Consider the following 23711-nt stretch of genomic DNA (forward strand, 5'->3'; position numbering starts at 1 on the left):
TTTTATCCCCCTTTTCATCCCCTTAGGGAAGGTTTATTAAAAATGTTAATTATGTAGATTTTCTATTTACCACCTGAAGAATACCTATGTTAAATTTCAGCTTATTAACTTATCGGGAAGTAAGAGAATTATTGATGAGTCAGTCAGTAAGTAAGTGAGGGCTGCTGTTTTACCCGTTCTTCGCACAGGAGTTTCTGATTTTCACAGTTGTAAAAGGAGAGTTATGGTAACACTCTTTCTGCAAAAGTACATAGGGTCTACAGGGAAACATCGGGGGTGTAGTGGTGGATCAGGAATCCGGGCACCAAACAGTTAAAGCTTTCAGCGTATCCCAAGATGCTCGGCTTCCCTCGCTATAACCCCGCCTTCAGGCACAGGTACATCAGTTGTGTTAACCAGCTCAATGCAGGAAGCAGAAAGTAGAGAAGAAAGATGTTAGGCACATTCTCACGGACAGGAAAAAGGAACAAAAGGCCAATGCCATAAAAACCCAGAGAGGCCAGGTGCGTCAGGGTGGGTGCCCTGTGGACCCTATGTACTACGCAGAAAGAGAGTTAAGTGTACCATAAGTGTAACATAATTCTTCTTTTCTGCAACAGGGTACATAAGGTTTCCACAGTGAAACATTGGGGATGTCCTAAAGTAGTACTTCAAGGGAGGAGACGCACATGAGAGAATAAGAGAATCAGACGTCCAAAGGAAGCATTCTGGGAGGCAAATGTATCAAAGGCATGAAACCAAAGAAACCTGTGTACCGAAGACAACAAAGCGGCCTTGTCCAATTGTTGAGCGGACGCCCCACGGCGTGCCGCCCAACAAGGTCCAACAGAACGGGTAGAATGGGCAGAAAATCGAAGCTGGTAATGGAATGTCAGCCGAGATTAAACATGTGCATTGACCATTCTAATCCATCTGGCCAGCATCTGCTTATTAGCAGGCCTACCATGCTTGTGAAATCCAAAAAGAACAACAAGGGCATCAGAGCATCTAATAGAGGCAGTAGGTTCTTCCTAGATACATACAGCCCTAACCAAATCCAAAGAACGTTCCTTTGCCAACAACTCTGAAGAGATAAAGGCCGGAACCACAATCTCTTGATTAAGGTGAAAAGAGGAAACCATCTTAAGGAGGTAACCAGGTCTAGTTCGGAGAACCGCTCTGTCACGGTGGAAAACCAAGAAAGGAGGAAAACAGTACAATGCACCTAAGTCCGAAACCCTTCGTGCAGAAGCAATAGCCAGTAAGAAGAGTGTCTTGGCAGCCAGCCATTTGAGGTCCACCAAGTCTAGAGGTTCGAAGGGGGCCTCATGAAGAGACTCCAAAACAACAGACAGATCCCATGAGGCCACAGGAGAGACATAGGAAGGCTGAATGCGAATAACACCTTGAAACGTGTAAACATCCGGCAGTGAGGCTATTATTCGCTGGAACCAGACAGACAAGGCTGAAATATGTACCTTGAGAGAGACAAGACTAAGGCCTAAGTCTAAACCTCTTTGAAGAAATGCAAGAATTCTGGACGTTCTAAACTTAAGAGGCAACATAACGCTTAGCAGCGCACCAGGTGAAGTAAGTGTGCCACTCTTTATAGTAAATGCGTGCAGAGGCCGGTTTGTGGGCCATAAGCATAGTTTGAATGACGGCCTCCAAAAAAATTTTGATCCTCAGGATTGATGCTTCAAGAGCCACGCCGTCAAAGACAGCCAAGCCAGGTCAAGATGGAGAGATGAGCCCTGAGAGAAAAGATCTTCCACTTCCTCAGTGGCTGGGGGTCGTCCTGCTGAGAGCCCCTGGAGATCGGAGAACCAGTGCCATCTGGGCCACACTGAAGCTACCAGAATGAGTTTTCCTCCTTCCTATTTAAACTTCCAAAGAACCCGAGGTAGAAGAGATACCAGAGAGAAAATGTAAGGTAGATGATAGGTCCACAGGAGCGACAATACGTCCATGAACGTTGTCTGGGGATCACTGGTTCGTGATCCAAAGATCGGAACCTTGTGATTGTATCGAGAAGCCATGAGATTCACGTCTGGTAGACCCCATTCGTCTAACAGGAGTTGAAAAATTTCTGGATGAAGAGCCCACTCAATGGCGTGAACATCCTATCGACTGAGAAAGTCTGCCTCCCAGTTGAGCTCTCCCGGAATGAATACCGCCAATATGGCTGGCAGATATTGTTCTGCCCATCGCAGATTTTTGGACACTTCCAACATTGCCATGTGACTGCAAGTGTCACCCCGATGATTGATATAAGCCACCGTGGTGGCATTGTCCAACTGAACATGAACTGGTCTGTCCTGTAATAGAGGGCAAGTTAAGGACAATGCATTGAACACTGCTTTCAACTCCAGCCACATTGATTGGCAAGTGAGACTCTTCCCAGGTCCAGTGTCCGTGAAAGCAGTGTTGCTCTGTCACCGCTCCCCAGCCCCGAAGACTGCTGTCTGTAGTCAGCATGTCAGTTGGGGATCCAGAAAGGACAACCCATGTTCAATCGCTGGTCCTGGAGTCACAAGGTCAGCGACAAGCGAACCTCCAGAGTCAAAGAGATCATTTGAGATCTGATCCAATGAGGGTGGCCGTTCCACTTGGAGAGAATCAGACATTGTAGTGGGCGGGAGTGAAACAGAGCGTATTCGACCATGTCGAAAGATGACACCATCATACTGAGAATCTGCATAGCAGAGTGTATTAACATCTGAGGATGGTGAAGGAAGTGACGTATCCTGCATTGTCAGAACCTTGTACGGTGATAGGAACAGTCGTTGACTGTAAGTGTCTAGGAGCGGTCCCAGGTGTACCATTCTTTGGGACGTAGTAAAGGAGAACATCTTCCAATTTATCAGCCAACCAGAGTTCTGGAGGAAGGTCACTGTCAGTTGATGACTGAGGAGAACTTTGTGTGCGTTCGCCAAAATCAGCAAATGATCAAGGTACGGCTGTATCCGTATGCCCTTTGTGAAAGAGAGAAACTGTCATAATGGCCATGACCTTGGTAAAAATGCAAGGAGCCGTAGCCAGTCCCAAACGGTAGAGCCAGAAATTGGTAATGTTTGTTGCCAATAGCAAACCGCAGGAACTGCTAATGCAAAGCGGCAATAGGAATATGCAGATACGCATCCTGGTGACTGAGGAAGTCTGCTTCCCAGTTGGTTGAGAACGCTCGGAATGAACACCGCCGATATGGCTAGTAGATATTGTTCATCCCACTGGAGAATTTTGGACACCTCCAACATCGCCCTGTGGCTCCGAGTTCCGCCCTGATGGTTGATGTACGCCACCGTGGTGGCACTGTCTGATTGTATTTGAACAGACCTGTTCTGCAGGAGAGGCCAAGCCAGAGTCAGTGCACCGACACTGCTCTCAACTCCAGTATACTGATTGGAAGCAGAGATTCTTCCCTGGTCCAACGTCCCTGAAAGAGGTGTTGCTCCCCAACCTCAGGAACCCATGCTCAATTGCTGGTCCTGTAGCCACCAGGACAATCGAATCTCCAGAGTCAAGGAAATCATCTGAAACCTGATCTTACATAGTTACATAGTCAGTGAGGTTGAAAAGAGGCAAAATGCCCATCGGGTTCAACCTGTATTCTGCTTAATCTGTTCATATTATAATGTGCATGCTGAATTAATGTTTTAGTACCGATTTACAGCAATGATTCCAACCACTTCCAGATAATGTTAATGTCATTATGCTAAATGCTAAAGCCCTTGATGCATTTTCCTGTTAGAAATGTGTCCAATCCGTTTTTAAATGCAATTACAGAGTCTACCATTACTACTTTCTCCGGCAGTGAGTTCCAAATTACGGAGTAGAACCCTTTTCTACGTTGTGTACGGAATTTTCTCTCTTCTAGCCTCAGTGAGTGCCCACGCGTCCTATACAGAGTTCTTTTAATAAACAAATCCGCTGCTAACTCCTTGTAATGACCCTTTACATATTTCAAGATATTAATAATGTCGCCTCTTAGCCTCCTCTTTTCTAGTGAATACATATTTAATTTAGTAAGCCTTTCCTCATATTCCAGTGTATCTAACCCTTTAATCAATTTAGTAGCTCGTCTTTGAACTCTTTCTAGTTCCCCGATATCCTTTTTGTAATATGGGGCCCAGAACTGAACGCAATATTCCAGGTGTGGGCGTACCAATAATTTGTACAGTGGCAGGTTTACATCGTCATCCCTGGTCTCAATGCCCCGTTTAATGCACGCAAGCACTTTACTTGCCTTCTTTGCTGCAGTTTGGCATTGTGTACTGTTACTAAGCCTATTGTCTATGAGCACCCCCAAATCTTTTTCCACCATAGTTACTCCTAGATTTTCTCCATCTTGAGTGTAGGATGCAAGTGTGTTTTTTGTCCCAAAATGCATAACTTTGCATTTTGCTATGTTGAACCTCATTTTCCATTTAGATGCCCATAATTCCAGTTCAACTAAGACATTCTGTAGAGACTCCACATCAGTTTCTGAGTTAATTACCTTACACAGTTTAGTGTCATCTGCAAAGATTGACACTGTGCTTTCCAGGCCTATTCCTAGATCATTGATAAATATAATAAACAGCAGTCGACAAAGAACGGACCCTTGTGGTATTCAGCTGACTACTGGTGCCCAGCTGGAGAAGATCCCATTGACCAATACTAGTTGTACCCTGTTATCCAGCCAATTACCTATCCATGTACAAATAGTATTTCCTAGGCCTAGTTCCCTTAATTTGTGGACCAGTCTCCTATGTGGCACTGTATCAAAGGCTTTTGCAAAATCTAAGTAAACACGTCCACTGCTTTTCCATGGTCAAGATTCTTGCTCACTTCCTCGTAGAAGCTAATTAAATTGGTTTGACATGATCTGTTCCTTACAAACCCATGCTGACTTTTAGTAATAAACTTAGTTGCCTGTAGGTGCTCCTCTATGCTATCCCTCAAAATGCCTTCCAATATTTTAACCACTATAGATGTTAAACTAACTGGTCTGTAGTTTCCAGGATTATTTTTAGTTCCCTTTTTAAATAAAGGCACTACCTCAGCGATGGGCCAATCCTTTGGTACCATGCCTGATCTAATCAAACTATTGCAAATCAGATATAGGGGTTTTGCTAGCTGTGTCCTAAGCTCCATAATAACCCTAGGATGAAAACTGTCTGGGCCTGGTGATTTATTAATCTTTAACTTGCTTAGCCTCTCCAGGACTACTTCCTCACTTAAACAGGTATCTAACGAAGTCATTACCTTCACTTTCGTTAAGCACTACTTGTCACCTGTGCATCCTCCCTGGTGAATACGGACAAAAAAAATTGTTCAATATTTCCGCTTTTAATTTGTCATCATTTGTCAATGATCCCAATTCATCTTCTAATGGGCCTACGTTCTCCTTCAACCTTTTGCTGTTTATATATTTATAAAACTTTTTAGGATTGGTTTTACTCTCTATAGCGATTTGCTTTTCGTTTGCAATTTTAGCAGCTCTTATGAGGTAGGTCGTTCCATTTGGAAAAGAATCAATCTTTGCAGAGGGCGGGAATGAAATTGAGCATACTTTATCATGTCGAAGGATGACACCATCAGACCAAAAATTTGCATCACCGACTGTATGGACACCCTGGGGCGATGAATGAATTGACGTATTCTGTCCGGAATTTTCAGGAATTTGTCTGGGGATAGAAACAGTGTCTGACTGTGAGTGTCCAGAAGTGCACCTAAGTGTACCATGCGCTGTGATGGAACCAGGGAGGACTTCCAATTGATTAGCCAACAGTGTAACTGAAGGAAGGTAATGACTGAGGAGAACTTCCTGTGAATTTGCCAGAAACAGAAGATCGTCTAGGTACGGTAGGATTCGTATTCCATGTCGACGAAGGTAAGCAGTCATAACAGCCATGACCTTGGTAAACACACAAGGTGCTGTAGCCAGCCAAACGGCAGAGCCTGGAATTGGTAATGAAGGCTGCCAATAGCAAAACACAGGAACTGCTGATGCGACTTGGCACTAGGAATATGCAGATATGCTTCCTGTATATCCAGGGATACCATGTAGTCCCCAGGTTCCACAGCCAGGACTATTGAGCGCAAAGTTTCCATGTGAAACTTGGATACTCTCACAAACTTGAGGTTGAGAATAGGCCGGTGGGACCCGTTGGGCTTCGGAACTAGAAACAGGGTCAAGTAATAACCTCTGCCCCTTTGGGACTGAGAAACCGGCACAATAACTCCCATAAGCAGGAGGGAATTGACCACAGTTTGCGCCTTTATCGGGTCCAATGGAAGACCACGCTGAAGTACTGGTGAGGTCCCTCGAATGATATTGCGTACCCGTGAGACACGACTTCTAGCACCCAAGCGTCTGAAGTGGTCGTGTGCCAAACCTTGGCAAAGTGCAGAAGTTGGACTCCCACCCTGGGGTCCCCAAGGAGGGAGGCCCGCCCCATCAGGCTACGGGCTTGTCGGGTTTAGTGGTAGGCTAACGAGCCGCCCAGGACTGTTTGGTATTGGGCTTGGAGGATTTGGGATTGCGAGACTGGAAAGGGAAAAACTGCCCTTTCGCTTTTCCCCGAGGTCAAAAGGAGTGAAAAGTGGTGCTTTTAGCCTTCTGACAAGGATTCGTGGAGGGTAGAAATGCCATCTTGGCAGCCGCCAAGGCAGTCACTATCTTATTCAGTTCTTCCCAAACAGAATATCCCCAGTGAAGGGAAGGACTTCTAAGGTTTTCTTAGAATCCATGTCCACTTTCCACAACCACAGAATACGGCGCACCAGAATGGACGTAGTAGACGCCTTGGCGGGAAACACTCCAGCCTCCGACGAAGCTTCCTGAATGTAATAAGAAGCTCTCTTAATATGGGACAAATATTGTTTACCTTCCTCAGAGATATGCTCAGGTAGCTCATCCTATAGTGCCTAAACCCAAGCCTCAATTGCTTTTGCTGCCCATGAAGCAGCTATAGTGGGCCTCCACACCATTTTCCTCCTCATACATGTCGACACAAACGTACCGACAGACAGCACACACACAGGGAATGCTCTGATAGAGGACAGGACCCCACTAGCCCTTTGGGGAGACAGAGGGAGAGTTTGCCAGCACACACCAGAGCGCTATATATAATGTATAGGGACAACCTTATATAAGTGTTTCTCCCTAATATAGCTGCTGTATAGATTCTATATGCCAAATTAGTGACCCCCTCTCTTGTTTTACCCTGTTTCTGTAGTGCAGGACTGCAGGGGAGAGTCAGGGAGACGTCCTTCCAGCGGAGCTGTGAGGGAAAATGGCGCTTGTGTGCTGAGGAGATAGGCTCCGCCCCCTTCTCGGCGGCCTTTCTCCCGCTTTTTTAAGGAAAAACTGTCAGGGGTTAAATGCATCCATATAGCCCAGGAGCTATATGTGATGTATTTTTTGCCATCCAAGGTGTTTTTATTGCGTCTCAGGGCGCCCCCCCCAGCGCCCCGCACCCTCAGTGACCGGAGTGTGAAGTGTGCTGAGAGCAATGGCGCACAGCTGCGGTGCTGTGCGCTACCTTATTGAAGACAGGACGTCTTCTGCCGCCGATTTTCCGGACCTCTTCTGTCTTCTGGCTCTGTAAGTGGGCCGGCGGCGCGGCTCTGGGACCTATCCATGGCTGGGCCTGTGATCGGTCCCTCTGGAGCTAATGTCCAGTAGCCTAAGAAGCCCAATCCACTCTGCACGCAGGTGAGTTCGCTTCTTCTCCCCTTAGTCCCTCGATGCAGTGAGCCTGTTGCCAGCAGGACTCACTGAAAATAAAAAACCTAACTTAAACTTTTACACTAAGCAGCTCAGGAGAGCCACCTAGTATGCACCCTTCTCGTTCGGGCACAAAAATCTAACTGAGGCTTGGAGGAGGGTCATAGGGGGAGGAGCCAGTGCACACCGGGTAGTCCTAAAGCTTTTACTTTTGTGCCCAGTCTCCTGCGGAGCCGCTATTCCCCATGGTCCTGACGGAGTCCCAGCATCCACAAGGACGTCAGAGAAAACTCTCTGGAGCTTTAAGTGTGCATCCTCTCCTGAGGCACTTTTTTTCCTAAACTGCCTGTGGGAGGGCATAGAGGGGAGGAGCCAGCACACCCAGTTGAAGAAATTTAAAGTGCACCGGCTCCTTTGGGCCCCCGTCTATACCCCATTGTACTTAGTCTCCCCAACATCCCTTATGAATGCTAGAGAAAAATGCACAGAGTGTAGTATGTGACTATATACGGCAAATTGTTGCTGTTAGAAATAACTCTGAAAGCATCTTTTCACAGGGTACAGACATAGGGGTATATTCAACTGCAGTCGAAAGCTGCCGTCTGTCGGAAAGACGGCAGTTTTCAACTTTTTTAGGTCGGAAGGGGTTCAAGACCTATTCAATACACCCCAAAATTATCTGACAAGTCGGGAATACCGACTTATCAGAAAGCAGGTGGATCGGTGGAATAGCCGCCAATCCGCGTGCTTCTGTCAGAAACGGGGCCAAATCCGACAGGTTTTGGCCCCCTTTCCGACCATCTCAATCAGACTTTTTAAAAAAAAGTCGGATTGAGAAGAGGAACCTGAGCGGAGGAGACAGGGAGAGTAGCGGCTACAGCACAGTGCAGCAGCAGGATGGGGCACCACCGCCGCTCACAGCAGCGTCCACCCGGCTCCAGCAAGCGAGGTCCCGCTTGCTGGAGCCGGGTGGACGTTGCTGTGAGGTCTGGCAGCGGTGCCACATCCTCCTGCTACAGCGCTACGCTGCTGTAGCCGCTGCTCTCCCCGTCTCCTCCTCTCCATTCAACTTTTTTTAAAGTTGGATTGAGATGGTCATGAACGGCCAAATCCTATCGGATTTGGGCGTTCATTGAATAGCCCTTGTCGGATCCATTCCGACAAATGCATGTCGGAATGGATCCAACTTTAATTGAATATACCCCATAACAGAGATAGGTATAGATCACAGGTTCTCAAACTCGGTCCTCAGGACCCCACACGGTCCATGTTTTGCAGGTCACCTGTAGATTTTTAAAAAGTGGCAGTTGGTGACACACAGTGCACCTGCCGGGAGGACCGAGTTTGAGAACCACTGGTATATATGATACAGCTGAAAGCAAAGTCAGACAGCAGAACTAGCACAGTCACATACAATGCAGAAAAATATACAATATTACTGCAATGAACACTTAAATCAACTACTTAGCATGTTTGTTAAGCAGGTAGGATATAAGTGTATGTAAAAACCTGGCCTCTGTAACCATTTTTACAGGGAGACTGAGCCCAGTGTTCCCGGAAACCTGCTTGCTGCTTTGTGTCTAAAGTGGCTGCCCGGGTCTCTGAGGGAAGGAGGGAGGAACAAGCAGGTCAAGGGCAGGAAGTCAGCGGTAGACTGGCGCCCAGAGTTGGGGGAGGGGCAACAGGTTAAGCGCCGCCTCCCCTATATTGGTCTTCCACCCCAAGTACAGGAAGGGCCTTTATAAATAGGTGTTTTAACACCTTAACCTGTGCCCCATAAAACCCTGGTGGTCTAGTTGAGTCCCTGCCCGCAGACGGTGTCCACGCCAAAGAAGTGGTCCGCCTCCCCCGACACGCAGCAGTTCTGCCCGCCATTGCAAGCTACGCAGTGCCGGGGTCCCCACAGCAAGCGATGCTAGATGCTGAGTGTGGTCCCCTGCTGCAAGTTCCCGTCTGAGGCACTGGCCCTGCAAGGGTTTTGACAACAGTGGGGGAGGGAGGACGGTGATGGAGCTGCAGCGCTGAAGTCTGTCAGACTTAAATTCTGGACCCACTAAAAACTGAATGCCTGGGCGGGGTTGTAGGGGATAGGAGGCGAGCAATCTGGGATACTCTGAAAGCTTAACTGTTTGGTGCCCGGACTCTCATCCACCACCTACAACCCCGATGTTCCCTGTGGAACCCCTATGAATTTTGCATACAACCTACAACCCCTATGATCATGTCTGCTGGTAGAAAAATTCTCTGGATCTGAGAATCCAGGAGAGCTCCCAGATGTAGCATCTGTTGAGAAGGCATGATGGATGACTTTTTCTAATTGATTAGCCAGCCGTGTTGCTGCAAGAAGGAAATAGTACGCTGAAAATGGCAGTGAAGGACCTCCGGAGAGTGCATGAGGATCAGCAAGTCATCCAGGTAATGGAGTATTTGTAAAGACCTTGGGAGCAGTAGAAAGACGAAAGGGCAGTGCTTGAAATTGGCAATGCTGTTGAAGGATAGCAAACCGCAGGAATCGCTGATGAGAGGGTCATGCAGATAAGCATCATGAATGTCCAGGGACACCATTCAGTCCCCAGGCTCCATAGAGATGACAATAGAGCAGAGGGTTTCCATACAAAAACTGGACAAACTTACCAACCTGTTGAGATATTTAAGATGGAGGATAGGTCGATGAGACCCATTGGGTTTCTGAATCAGGAAAAGGGTAGAGTAGAAACTGATCCCGCAATGTGACCAAGGTACTAGCACTATTACCCCTGATTGCAGTAGGGACTGAATGACCTTCTGGAGGGCCAGAGCCTTGCTTGGTTCTAATGGGGGGCCTGTGCAAAAGAACTGCTGAGGGGGGCGTCTCTGGAACAAGACAGCATACCTATGAGAGACTACTTCTTGCACCCAGGCGTCTATCGTGGTCTGATGCCAGGAATGTGTGAACTGAAAAAGCCGGCCTTCCATCCTGGGATCCCCCAGGAGGAAGCCTGCCCGTCAGGCTGAGGGCTTGTCTTCAGACTCGGTAGTAGGATGTCTTGCAGCCCAGGACTGCTTGACTCGTGGTTTGGTAGTCTTTGTGGAAGTAGAGTGCCTGGGTAAGGACTGACCTTTAGCTTTGCCTTGTGGGCAAAAGGACCGAAAGGTGGATGCATGAGCCCACAAAGCATAGGCTAAAGGCAGGAAAGCAATCTTAGTGGCCGCCAGCGTAGCCATGATTTTATACAACTGTGCACCAAACAGGATATCCTCAGTGTAAGCAATTTGTCCGCTTTCCATGAGCAGAGCCAGAGGGTGTGGTGGGCAACAACCGAGGTAGCAGATGCCCTGGAAGCCAGGAGACCAGCATCCAAAAAGAAGCGGCCTCCCTGATACGAATAATGCGAGACAGATGTTCCGAGGAAATGTCCTCCAGAGCATCTGCCCAGCTTTCAATGGCTTTGGCCACCCAGGCAGCGGCCATGGAATAGACAGATTTGAGACAGGCTTCAATAATCCTATCCATAGGGGTAAATTTACTAAGGTGGGAGATTTTTAGAACTGGTGATGTTGCCTATGGCAACCAATCAGATTCTACTTACCATTTATCTAGCTGCTTCTAGCAGATAATAGATATAATGTGATTGGTTGCTAGGGGCAACATCACCAGTTCTAAAAATCTCCCACCTTAGTAAATTTACCCCATAGTCTCCTTTAAGGAAGATGTTGAAGGGGTTACGGTAAAGCAAAGGTTTTTACCAGACGGGCTACAGGAGAATCCACCGCTGGGGAAACTTCCCACTTAGCACAATCGGCTGCTGGAACAGGGTAGAATGAAGCTAGGCACTCCGGCAGCTGAAACTTTTTACCGGTGTATTCCAAACTTCACGCACGTGCTCTGTAAGATGCTCAGAGGAACTTCTGCTTTAACAAGCATTTAAAATAGCTGGGACTTCTTTGGTTGAGGAACAGGTTGCTCCTCCACATCTATTTGAACGATACATTGTACAGACTGTACTAGCGCAGACACATCTAAGGTAGACTGATGCTCCTCCTCCCCTGAGAGGGACTCAGTGAGAGAGGCTTCTGCCTCCTCTTCTCACCAGATGACGCCTCAGAATCTGAAAACTGTGTAGACAAAGAGGAGGGCACAGCACGCCTAGTGGCTGTAGTGGGAAATGTGCTGTCACCCTGTAAAATCTGTTGAAAGCAGTAGAGGTAGTAGCCAGACTTTGTACTGAGGTAGAGAGCACATCCATACAGGAAGGGGGGATAGCTGAGACTGGAATAGCAGGGTGCACCTGCTAAGAGAATCCGAGAATCCCATAGGGGAGCAACTGCAGGGGTTGGAAGGCGGTCAGCTATCTGACCCTGCACTGGGGCTGGAGGAGCTGGCTGGGCAGGTGGGATATAGCAAGACGCACATAAATCATCCTGTACAATGTCCTGAGGGAGAAAACTCCACTAAACAGGACCTGCATGAGACCAACAGAGGTGCAGCAGCCTCCTTGTGACCCTTGCCTTTGCTAGACATAACTGTGAGAAGGACAAACACACAATATGGCACTAGGCAGTGTGCAACAATGGCAGTACAGTGACAAATTTCACAAACTCAGGGAGCTGTGAAGTAAGAGAAACACCTAAACCCCTGTTCACAGGGTTGAAAGAAACAAAGGAAAAGGTATAAGGTGACAGTAGAAAGAAATCAGACAGTAGATCTTGCACAAATCACAAACAATGCAGTATACAATAAATTATACTGCAATGGGCACTAAACCAACTACACAGAGCAGTAGGAAATAGTACTGTATAACCTTGGAGATGTATACAGTAAGACTGGACCCACCATTCCCGGAGACCAGTGGAATGGCGCCGAGAGCTGGGGCCGCAGGCAGACAGCTACCCTCCCCTCTGCTGACTAAACCCACCGGTACCCTGGCCTCTTGTAAAGACAAACCTGCGCCAGTATGTTTGCCAAGTGGTCTAGTGGAGTCCCGGACAAACCAGTGTCCACGTCAGCCCCTCCGATCTGTTTTCTGAGACCGGAGGGAGGACTTCACAGAAGACATGGGTTCCCGGGAGCAGTGACCCGCCTTACCTGTCCCCTTGGTGCCAGCTTGCAGAAGAGGGTCTTCCGCGGGAGCCATGCTAGTGGTCTCCCAAGTGCTTTGCCGGAAGTACCAGGCCTGGGTCTGGCGTTTCGGCACCGGTGGAGGGTGATGGAGCAGCAGTACTGGCATCCGGGGGACTGGCTACTGCTGCTACTCAGTAGCCAGAAGTAAATAAAAATAATGAATTCAAAATAACAAATCTTGGGCTGGTTAAAAAGCAGCCTCACTGTTTCAGCGGTGAACCGGCTCCTGCCGGCACCAAAATGATACTTAGGTGCCTGAGCTGTGGGCGGGGTATAGGGGAGGAGGTCCGGAGCATCCTGGGATACCTAAAGCTTTAACTGTTTGGGACCCGGTCCATTACCAACACCTACACCCCATTGTCTCCCTGTGGAGCCCTATGGTACCCAAAGAAGAAATATCAATTCCTATGCAGTCACATCCCTGCATCTCTAGTACAAAGAGAGGCTTTCCTCTGCATCTGCAACGTGGCTAAAATGCAAAATGTAAAGAAAACTACAGTACGCTACTCCACTCTTCCACATACATTTCCCTCATAACATTGCACTGACAGAGGAGGGTGCAGGGTATGAAGAAGAGATTAGCGCAGTGACGGAGGAGGGTGCGGGATAAGAAGAGATTAGCGCAGTGACAGCGGAGGGTGCGGGATAAAAAGAGATTAGCGCAGTGACAGAGGAAGGTGCGGGATAAGAAGAGATTAGCGCAGTGACAGAGGAGGTAGCGGGATAAGAGATTAGTGCAGTGACAGAGGAGGGTGCGGTATAAGAGATTAGCGCAGTGACAGAGGAGGGTGCGGGATAAGAGATTAGCGCAGTGACAGAGGAGGGTGCGGGATAAGAGATTAGCGCAGTGACAGAGGAGGGGGCGGGATAAGAGATTAGTGCAGTGACAGAAGAGGGTGCGGGATAAGAGATTAGTGCAGTGACAGAGGAGGGTGCGGGATAAGAGATTAGTGCAGTGACAGAGGAGGGGGCGGGATAAGAGATTAGTGCAGTGACAGAGGAGGGTGCGGGATAAGAGATTAGTGCAGTGACAGAGGAGGGTGCGGGATAAGAAGAGATTAGCGCAGTGACAGAGGAGGGTGCGGGATAAGAAGAGATTAGCGCAGTGACAGAGGAGGGTGCAGGATAAGAAGAGATTAGCGCAGTGACAGAGGAGGGTGCGGGATAAGAAGAGATTAGCGCAGTGACAGAGGAGGGTGCAGGATAAGAAGAGATTAGCGCAGTGACAGAGGAGGGTGCGGGATAAGAAGAGATTAGTGCAGTGACAGAGGAGGGTGCGGGATAAGAAGAGATTAGTACAGTGACAGAGGAGGGTGCGGGATAAGAAGAGATTAGTACAGTGACAGAGGAGGGTGCGGGATAAGAAGAGATTAGCGCAGTGAGAATAGGAGGGTGCGGGATAAAAAGATTAGCGCAGTGACAGGGGAGGGTGCGGGATAAGAGATTAGTGCAATGACAGAGGAGGGTGCGGGATAAGATTAGTGCAGTGACAGAGGAGAGTCAGGGATAAGAGATTAGTGCAATGACAGAGGAGGGTGCAGGATAAGACTAGCGCAGTGACAGAGGAGGGTGCGGGATAAGAGATTAGTGCAGTGACAGAGGAGGGTGCGGGATAAGAGATTAGCGCAGTGACAGAAGAGGGTGTGGGATAAGAGATTAGCGCAGTGACAGAGGAGGGTGAGGGATAAGAGATTAGCGCACTGACAGAAGAGGGTGCGGGATAAGAAGATATCAGTACAGTGACAGGGGAGGGTGCGGGATAAGAAGAGATTAGTGCAGTGACAGAGGAGGGTGCAGGATAAGAGATTAGTGCAGTGACAGAGGAGGGGGCGGGATAAAAGATTAGCGCAGTGACAGGAGGGTGCGGGATAAGAGATTAGCGCAGTGACAGAGGAGGGTGCGGGATAAGAGATTAGCGCAGTGACAGAGGAGGGTGCGGGATAAAAAGAGATTAGTGCAATGACAGAGGAGGGTGCATGATAAGAGATTAGTACAATGACAGAGGAGGGTGCGGGATAAGAGATTAGTGCAGTTACAGAGGAGGGTGCGGGATAAGAGATTAGCGCAGTGACAGAAGAGGGTGCGGGATAAGAGATTAGCGCAGTGACAGAGGAGGGTGCAGGATAAGAGATTAGTGCAGTGACAGAGGAGGGTGCGGGATAAGAGATTAGTGCAGTGACAGAGGAGGGTGCGGGATAAGAGATTAGTGCAGTGACAGAGGAGGGTGCGGGATAAGAGATTAGTGCAGTGACAGAGGAGGGTGCGGGATAAGAGATTAGTGCAGTGACAGAGGAGGGTGCGGGATAAGAGATTAGTGCAGTGACAGAGGAGGGTGCGGAATAAGAGATTAGTGCAGTGACAGAGGAGGGTGCGGGATAAGAGATTAGTGCAGTGACAGAGGAGGGTGCGGGATAAGAGATTAGTGCAGTGACAGAGGAGGGTGCGGGATAAGAGATTAGTGCAGTGACAGAGGAGGGTGCGGGATAAGAGATTAGTGCAGTGACAGAGGAGGGTGCGGGATAAGAGATTAGTGCAGTGACAGAGGAGGGTGCGGGATAAGAGATTAGTGCAGTGACAGAGGAGGGTGCGGGATAAGAGATTAGTGCAGTGACAGAGGAGGGTGCGGGATAAGAGATTAGTGCAGTGACAGAAGAGGGTGCGGGATAAGAGATTAGTGCAGTGACAGAAGAGGGGGCGGGATAAGAGATTAGCGCACTGACAGAAGAGGGTGCGGGATAAGAAGATATCAGCACAGTGACAGGGGAGGGTGCGGGTTAAGATAAGTGCAGTGACAGAGGAGGGTGCAGGATAAGAGATTAGTGCAGTGACAGAGGAGGGGGCGGGATAAGAGATTAGTGCAGTGACAGAGGAGGGTGCGGGATAAGAGATTAGTGCAGTGACAGAAGAGGGTGCGGGATAAGAGATTAGTGCAGTGACAGAAGAGGGTGCGGGATAAGAGATTAGCGCACTGACAGAAGAGGGTGCGGGATAAGAAGATATCAGCACAGTGACAGGGGAGGGTGCGGGATAAGATAAGTGCAGTGACAGAGGAGGGTGCGGGATAAGAAGAGATTAGTGCAGTGACAGAGGAGGGTGCAGGATAAGAGAATAGTGCAGTGACAGAGGAGGGGGCGGGATAAGAGATTAGTGCAGTGACAGAGGAGGGTGCGGGATAAGAGATTAGTGCAGTGACAGAGGAGGGTGCGGGATAAGAGAGTGCGACTCTTTTCTATACATAGTGGCAAACTAAGCCTTGGAGATAGAGAAAGTGGAGAGAGATAAAGTACCAACCAATCAGCTCCTGTCACTTTTCAAACACAGCCTGTAACATGACAGGAGCTGATTTATCTCTCTCCAAGGCATACTACATCTCCCCCTTATATCACTCACCTGTGCTGATATCTGTAGGGATTTCCTCCTCCTTACACTGCTGATCACCTGTCACATACGTCTCCTCTTCTTCCTTTATATTTTCTTCTTTAACATGAGTCAGCTCTTCACCCTATTTACCCCACAGAACAATAAAATGGGATTTTAATGACCTACCGGTAAATCCTTTTCTCGTAGTTCGTAGAGGATGCTTGGGACCATATTAGTACCATGGGGTATAGACGGGTCCACCAGGAGCCATTGGCACTTTAAGAGTTTAATAGTGTGGGCTGGCTCCTCCCTCTATGTCCCTCCTACCAGACTCAGTCTAGAAACTGTGCCCGAGGAGACAACATACTTCGAGAGAAGGAATTACACAGATAGCGGCGAGATTCATACCAGCTCACAAAGCAGGCAAATCCGGTCAACATGTCGGAACAACTCAGCAACAGCTGAAACAATACTGTAACAGTAAATAACGCAGAACTTACCTAGGAACCAGGCAGTACTGAACTATAAAAAACAATGCAGGATAATGAAGCACTGGGCGGGCGCCCAGCATCCTCTACGGCAGGGGTGGGCAATTATTTCAGCTGGGGAGCTGCTTGACACCTCCAGCGAATATTCGAGGGCCACACACAAAATACTCAAAAAGAGATCCCTTTTTACACATAGCGGCAGACAGCGCCCCCGTTTTTATACATTACGGCAGACAGCGCCCCCGGTTTTACACATTACGGAAGACAGCGTCCCGTTTTTATACATTACGGCAGACAGCGCCCCCGTATTTACACATTAGGAAAGACAGCGTCCCGTTTTTATACATTATGGCAGACAGCGCCCCTGTTTTTATAATTACGGCAGACAGCGCCCCCGTTTTTATAATTATGGCAGACGGCGCCCTCGTCTTTACACATTACGGCAGACAGGGCCCCCGTCTTTACACATTACGGCAGACAGTTCCTACCCCCCTTCCCCCCCCCCTTCCCCTCCCCTAAACCCATATTGCAGTTTTTAACTCCCCTCCCTCCCCACCCCTAAACCTACATGGCAGCTTAAGCAGTGATCCAGGGGCTGGCTGGACAGGGGGTTTACCTGTTTGTCACAGTGGCAGACGATCCCCGCTGTCCGATGATCTGCGCTGCTGCCGGCCGGAGTCACTGCTGTTGGCCTCTCCTGCTCCTGCTCGCTGCCCACCGCTTCCTCTCCTCACTGGCCGCCGCTTCTCGGCCGCAGCTCCTGGTCACTGCAGTGCCCGCCCCCCGTGCCTCTTAGCGCAGGATAACAGAGGAAATCCCGGTCAGCTGACTCTGTGACGTGACCGGGATTTTCCTCAGCGGCGCCGCGTCTGAGAGAAGTGCAATGACAAGCGGCATGTCGGGCTGCTTGTCATTGCACTCTGGTGGGGCACAGCGGGCCAGGCAGGATCGGTACGCGGGCCGCCTGTTGCCCACCCCTACTCTACGGACTACGAGAAAAGGATTTACCGGTAGGTAATTAAAATCCTATTTTCCCTTACGTCCTAGAGGATGCGGGGGTCCATATTAAATACCATGGGGATGTACCAAAGCTCCCAGAACGGGAGGGAGAACGCGGAGGCTCCTGCAAGACCGCTTGACCAAACTTGAGGTCATCAGAGGCCAAAGTATCGAACTTGTAAAACTTGGCAAATATGATCGATCCAGACCAAGTATCAGCTCGGCAAAGCCGAGACACCCCGGGCAGCCGCCCAGAAAGAACCCAATTTACGAGTAGAGTGGGCCTTAACAGATTTTGGACACGGCAATCCTGCCATAGAATATGCATGCTGTATGGTGAACCTGATCCAGCGCGAAATCGACTGCTTAGAAGCAGGACACCCAATTTTGTTGGGATCATAGAGGACAAACAAGGAGTCAGTCTTTCGATGACGAGCTGTCCTCTTCACATAAATCTTCAAAGCCCTCACAACATCCAAGGCCTTTGAAGCAATTGAGGAGTAAGTAGCCATTGGCACCACAATAGGCTGGTTGATATGGAAAGCCGATACAACCTTAGGCAGAAACTGTGGACAAGTCCTAAGTTCCGCCCTATCTTCATAGAAGATCAGATAGGGACTCTTACAAGATAAAGCCCCCAATTCCGAAACGCGTCGAGCAGAAGCTTAGGCCAACAAAGTGACCGCCTTCCACGTGAGAGACTTGATGTCAGCCTCCAGCAGAGGCTCAAACCAAGCAGATTGCAGGAACTGCGGCACCACGTCCAGATCCTAGAGAACCGTCGGCGCCTCAAAGGGAGGCTGGATTTGTAGAACCCCTTTCAAAAAGGTCTGAACCTCAGGGAGGACAGCCAATTGTTTTTGGAAGAAGATGGACAAAGCAGAGATCTGGACCTTGATGGAACCCAATCTCAGGCCCATATCCACACCTGCTTGCAGGAAAAGGAGCAAACGTCCAAACTGAAACTCCACCGCAGAACATTTCTTGGATTCACACTAAGAAACACATTTTTTCCAAATACGATGGTAATGTTTAGACGTTACCCTCTTTCTAGACTGTATCAGGGTAGGAATAACCTCACTCGGGATACCTTTCCGAGCTAAGATATGGCATTCAACCGCCATGCCGTCAAACGTAGCCGTGGTAAGTCTTGATAAGCGAACGGCCCCTGCAGTAGCAGATACTCCCGAAGAAGTAAGGAAGATCCAGCAGATCCGCGTACCAAGCCCTCCTTGGCCAGTCCAGGGCAATGAGAATTGCAAGAACCTTTGTTCTTCTCACCAGCTGAAGAATCTTTGGTATCAGAGGAAGTGGAGGGAACACATACACTGACTTGAACAACCATAGTGTTACCAATGCGTCCACCGCCACTGCCTTTGTGTCTCTTGACCTGGAACAGTACCTCCCCAGCTTCTTGTTGAGGCGGGAGGCCATCATGTCTATGTGAGGAACCCTCCACCAACCGGTAACCTCCACGAACACCTCTGGGTGGAGGCCCCACTCTCCCAGATGGAGATCGTGGCGGCTGAGTAAGTCCGCTTCCCAGTTGTCTACTCCCAGAATGAAGATTGCAGACATCGCCACTGCGTGTCTTTCTGCCCAGAGGATTCTTGACACCTCTGACATGGCAGCCCTGCTCTTCATTCCGCCTTGTCGGTTTAAGGTAGGCCACCGCGGTAACGTTGTCAGACTACACCTGAACAGCCCGATCCTGTAGAAGGTGTGTTGCTTGCAGAAGGGCGTTGTACACAGCCCTTAGCTCCAGGATGTTTATTGGAAGAAGGGATTCTTGATTCGACCACCTTCCCTGAAAGGTTTCCCATAGAGCGACTGCTCCCCAACCTCTTAGACTTGCATCTGTGGTTAAAAGGATCCAGTCCTGATTTCCGAACCTTCGGCCTTCCAGAAGGTGCGGAAGTTGTAGCCACCAGAGGAGTGAAATCCTGGCTTTCGGAGACAGGCGTACCCTCTTGTGCATGTGTAGGTGAGAGCCGGACCACTGGTCCAATAAGTCCAGCTGAAAAGGTCGAGCATGAAACCTGCCGTATTGCAGCTCCTCGTAGGCGGCAACCATCTTCCCCAGAAGGCGGATGCATTGATGAACAGATACCCGGGTAGGCTTTAAGACATCCCGGACCATTGTTTGGATTACCAATGCTTTCTCCACCGGGAGAAAAACCCTCTGCACCTCCGTTTCGAGGCTCATTCCCAGGAAAGACAGCCTCCTTGTCGGCTCCAGATGAGACTTTGGCAAGTTCAGCATCCAACCGTGCTTCCTGAGCAGCTGTGTCGTGAGCGCGATGGATCGCAACAACCTCTCCCTGGACGACGCCTTGATCGGGAGATCGTCCAGATATGGAATTATGTTCACCCCCCTGCTTGCGGAGGAGAACCATCATCTCCGCCATCTCCTTGGTGAAGATCCTCAGTGCTGTGGAGAGGCCAAATGGCAGCGCCTGGAACGGATAGTGAGCATCCAACAGTGCATACCTGAGATATGCCTGATGCGGCGACCAAATGGGAATATGGAGGTAAGCATCCTTGATGTCCAGCGACACCAGGAACTCTCCCTCCGTGAGTCCTGAGATGACAGCTCTCAGATTCCATCTTGAATTCGAACTTTCTGAGATAAGGGTTCAAAGACTTTAAATTCAGGATAAGCCGTACCACAAAAAGGTTCGAATAATAACCCTTGTTCCACTGCTGAGGTGGAACTGGAACATTGACCTCTGACACCATCAATTTTCTGATGGCCTCCAGAAGGATTGTTCTATCAGCCAGCAGAGCTGGCAAGCCTGACTTGAAGAAACGGTGAGGTGGGGGATCTAGAAACTCCAGTCTGCACCCCCTGGACACTATATCCAGGACCCAGGGGTCCAGGCCAGACGACACCCAGACATGGCTGAACTGCCAGAGTCTTGCCCTCACCTGACCGGCTTCCAGGCCTAGCTGCCCACCGTCATGCAGAGGACTTAGGGGTATCAGAAGCAGGCTTCTGGGCTTGGGAACCTGCGGGAGCAGGTTTTTTTCCTTTGGCACGACCACCTCTGACGAAGGTGTTCGAAGGCTTGTTCTTTCTAGACCTCATGGGCCGAAAGGACTGTGACGTGGCTGGTGTAAAAGGCTTCTTCGCAGCTGGTGCAGCTGAGGGGAGAAAAGGAGACTTACCCGCGGTAGTCCACGCATCCAGCGCCTCCCCAAGAGAGCCTGACCTTTGTATGGTAGGCCCTCCACACACTTCCTGGATACCGCATCCGCAGACCAATTGCGCAGCCAGAGACCCCTGCGAGCCGAGACGGACATGGAGGAGAACCCCGCAGCCATCGAACCCAGGTCTTTCATGGAATCCACCAGGAACCCTGCAGAATCCTGAATATTACGTAAAAATAAATCAACGTCACCTTTGTCCAGCGTATATGATTCCTCCTGTAAAGTGATCGACCACCAGGCAATAGCTTTAGCAATCCAAGCACAGGCTATAGTAGGCCGCAATATAGCCCGTGAAGCCGTGTAAATATATTTCAGCGTAGCATCCACCTTGCGATCTACCTTTAACGCAGTAGACCCCGGGACCGGTAATACCACCTGTTTGGACAGCCTGGAGACCAAGGCGTCCACGATCGGCAGAGACTCCAATCTCTTTCTATCTTCCTCTTGGAAGGGAAAAGCCACCAAGACCCTCTTGGGAATCTGCAATTTCTTTTCTGGAGTTTCCCAGGCCTTTTCAAAGATAGCATTTAATTGTTTGGATGCCGGGAAAGTGAGGGGGGGGGGGGGGGGGGGTAGCTTCTTATTATCTGTGAAGAAGGCCTCCTCCACCTGTTCCGGGGCTGTGTCTGAAATGTGTAAAACATTCCTAACAGCGTCAATCATCAACTGAACCCCCTTGGCAAGTGATGCTGTCCCGCTCAACATGTCCCCGTCACCGTCTGCAGCATCAGATTCGGTGTCCGTGTCATCCTGCAAAATTGCAAGTGCACGTTTGTGAGAATGTGCCGCAGGGGACCCCGAGGATGCAGTATCAGACGATACAACCATAGAGGACTGGAGGACCTGAGTGGCATGCTCAGTCCTAGCAACTCTATCAGAAATCTGAGAAATAGTCCCCCTCAGAGAGACTAACGATCTGTGCTAAGACAGTGCAATCCTGATTACATGGAATGGAGTCTTCCTGGGAAGATAAATCCTCTGCAGCATATGAAACAGTGTCCCTAGACATGTTGCACACACACTCAAACACCTCACAGACACACAGGGTATTATGTAGACATAGTTTCCCCCCCAAGAATGGCAGAGAGACACAGAGATGGGAGCCAACCCACAGACAGCGCTATCAAAAGGTATAGGGAGTCCCTAACCAGCGCTGACTGTGTCCCTTAATAGGTGACACAGACTGTATACAGCCCCCCCCTCTACTACCCCCCCTCTACAACCCCCTTGGTACCGTACAGATAGCTGGAGATTGCTCTGGAGAGACCTGGTTCCACTTGTAGTAAAGACAGGCAGGAGAAAATGGGGCTGGACGCTGCTGGGTCTGCTCTGAGAAGAAGCTCCGCCCCCTCAATGGCGCTGTCTTCCCGCTCACCGAAAGATTATACTGGACGGAGGAGATGCGCTGGCCTGGATCCGCAGACCCAGACAGACTTCAGTGGACAGTGTGGGGTCCGCGCTGGCCCAGGGCGCCCCTCTCAGCCCCGCACCGCAGTACCACTGAGCCATCACGGAGCATGGGTGAGACCGCGCTCCCTAACCTAAGGCCACCTTCTTCACACCGTCCCCCCGCTTGTAAGGGGGGACAGTGACTCACTCGCCATCTTCAGCTCCCGAGGGGGTGGCGGCCAGCTGCATGGGCGCGATCAGACCCCTCTGAAGCCTAACGTTCAGTCAGCGAGAGCAGTGGCTCAAGACCCCGCAGGGCGGACATTGCTCCCCCCCCCCACCCCCTCCCCTCAGTCTTCGCTGGAGGGAGGCTGTCGCCAGCAGCCTCCCTGTAAAACAAAAAACTCTGAAAAGAAAGCTCTGGAGAGTCCCCTAGCTGTGACTGGCTCCTTAGGCACATTTTCTAAACTGTGTCTGGTAGGAGAGGCACAGAGGGAGGAGCCAGCCCACACTATTAAACTCTTAAAGTGCCAATGGTTCCTGGTGGACCAGTCTATACCCCATGGTACTAATATGGACCCCAGCATCCTCTAGGACGTAAGAGAAATATTAATAATCACAAAGAGATAGACAGAACAGATTAATGGTTGAAGACAGAATGGAAATGGAGAGGGATAATAACTTAGGGTAAATTAGTTGTCTGTGAGAATGAATGTGTCATGATTACGGAGAACCAACGAACTTGCTATATTCATTTGATTCTTTGAAGGAAACCCAACTGTACCAAGTGGATGTGAATTTTGAAGCAGGGAGATTCAATGACTGGGTAAGCTCTACCATGTTTATATGGGATGCATTTAATTTACCGGCTGTCAGGATACCGACGCCGGAATCCCGACAGCCAACATACCGCCGGCCAGTAGCTCGACGCAACAACGCTAGTCCCACTCGTGGGTGTCCCAAAAACACCCATAGAGTAGGAATAGATTATGTGGTGAGTGCAGCAAGCCCACAGTGTGGCCAGCACAACAAGCCCGCAAGGGAACTCTTAGCGCTCGTCCCGCTGCCGGCATCCCGACCGCCGGTAATACATACCCAATTTGTTTATATAGTGGTCTACCCTCTGAAACCATTGGGAGATAGGGGGGGCAGTACAAGGATCTCCAATAGTATTTTATAGTGGCTCTTCCAGCATTCATCAAGTGCAGCAGTGAAGACTTTTTATAGGTTGAGAGAGGTATATTCATTAAATTAAACAACCAGAACGCAGGTGTGTCAGGTAAGGGAAGTCCTGTTATCTTACTCATTACTTTATGGACTATCCGCCAGAAGTCAGTTATGATCGGGCAAGTCCACCAAATGTGTAGAGGGGTACCTATCGCCTGATCGAAACGTAAGCGTCAGGTAAGTTTGGAAACATTTTGTGAATTTGCAGCGGGCATCTATACCAGCTGGCTAAAAGTTTATATTG

The 23711-nt window shown here is 49.4% G+C and overlaps 1 protein-coding gene across 1 annotated transcript in view; it reads right to left on the reverse strand.

The window, feature by feature from the left end:
• Positions 1–23711, reverse strand: part of LOC135057165 (uncharacterized) — a 208438-nt gene that overhangs the window by 22797 nt on the left and 161930 nt on the right. Inside the window, exon 12 of the mRNA XM_063963064.1 lies at positions 16185–16296. Within this exon, the coding sequence (XP_063819134.1) occupies positions 16185–16296 (112 nt within the window). The remainder of the gene's footprint in view (positions 1–16184; positions 16297–23711) is intronic.

This window comes from Pseudophryne corroboree, chromosome 3 (assembly GCF_028390025.1).
Source record: "Pseudophryne corroboree isolate aPseCor3 chromosome 3, aPseCor3.hap2, whole genome shotgun sequence".
Lineage (NCBI taxonomy): Eukaryota > Metazoa > Chordata > Amphibia > Anura > Myobatrachidae > Pseudophryne > Pseudophryne corroboree.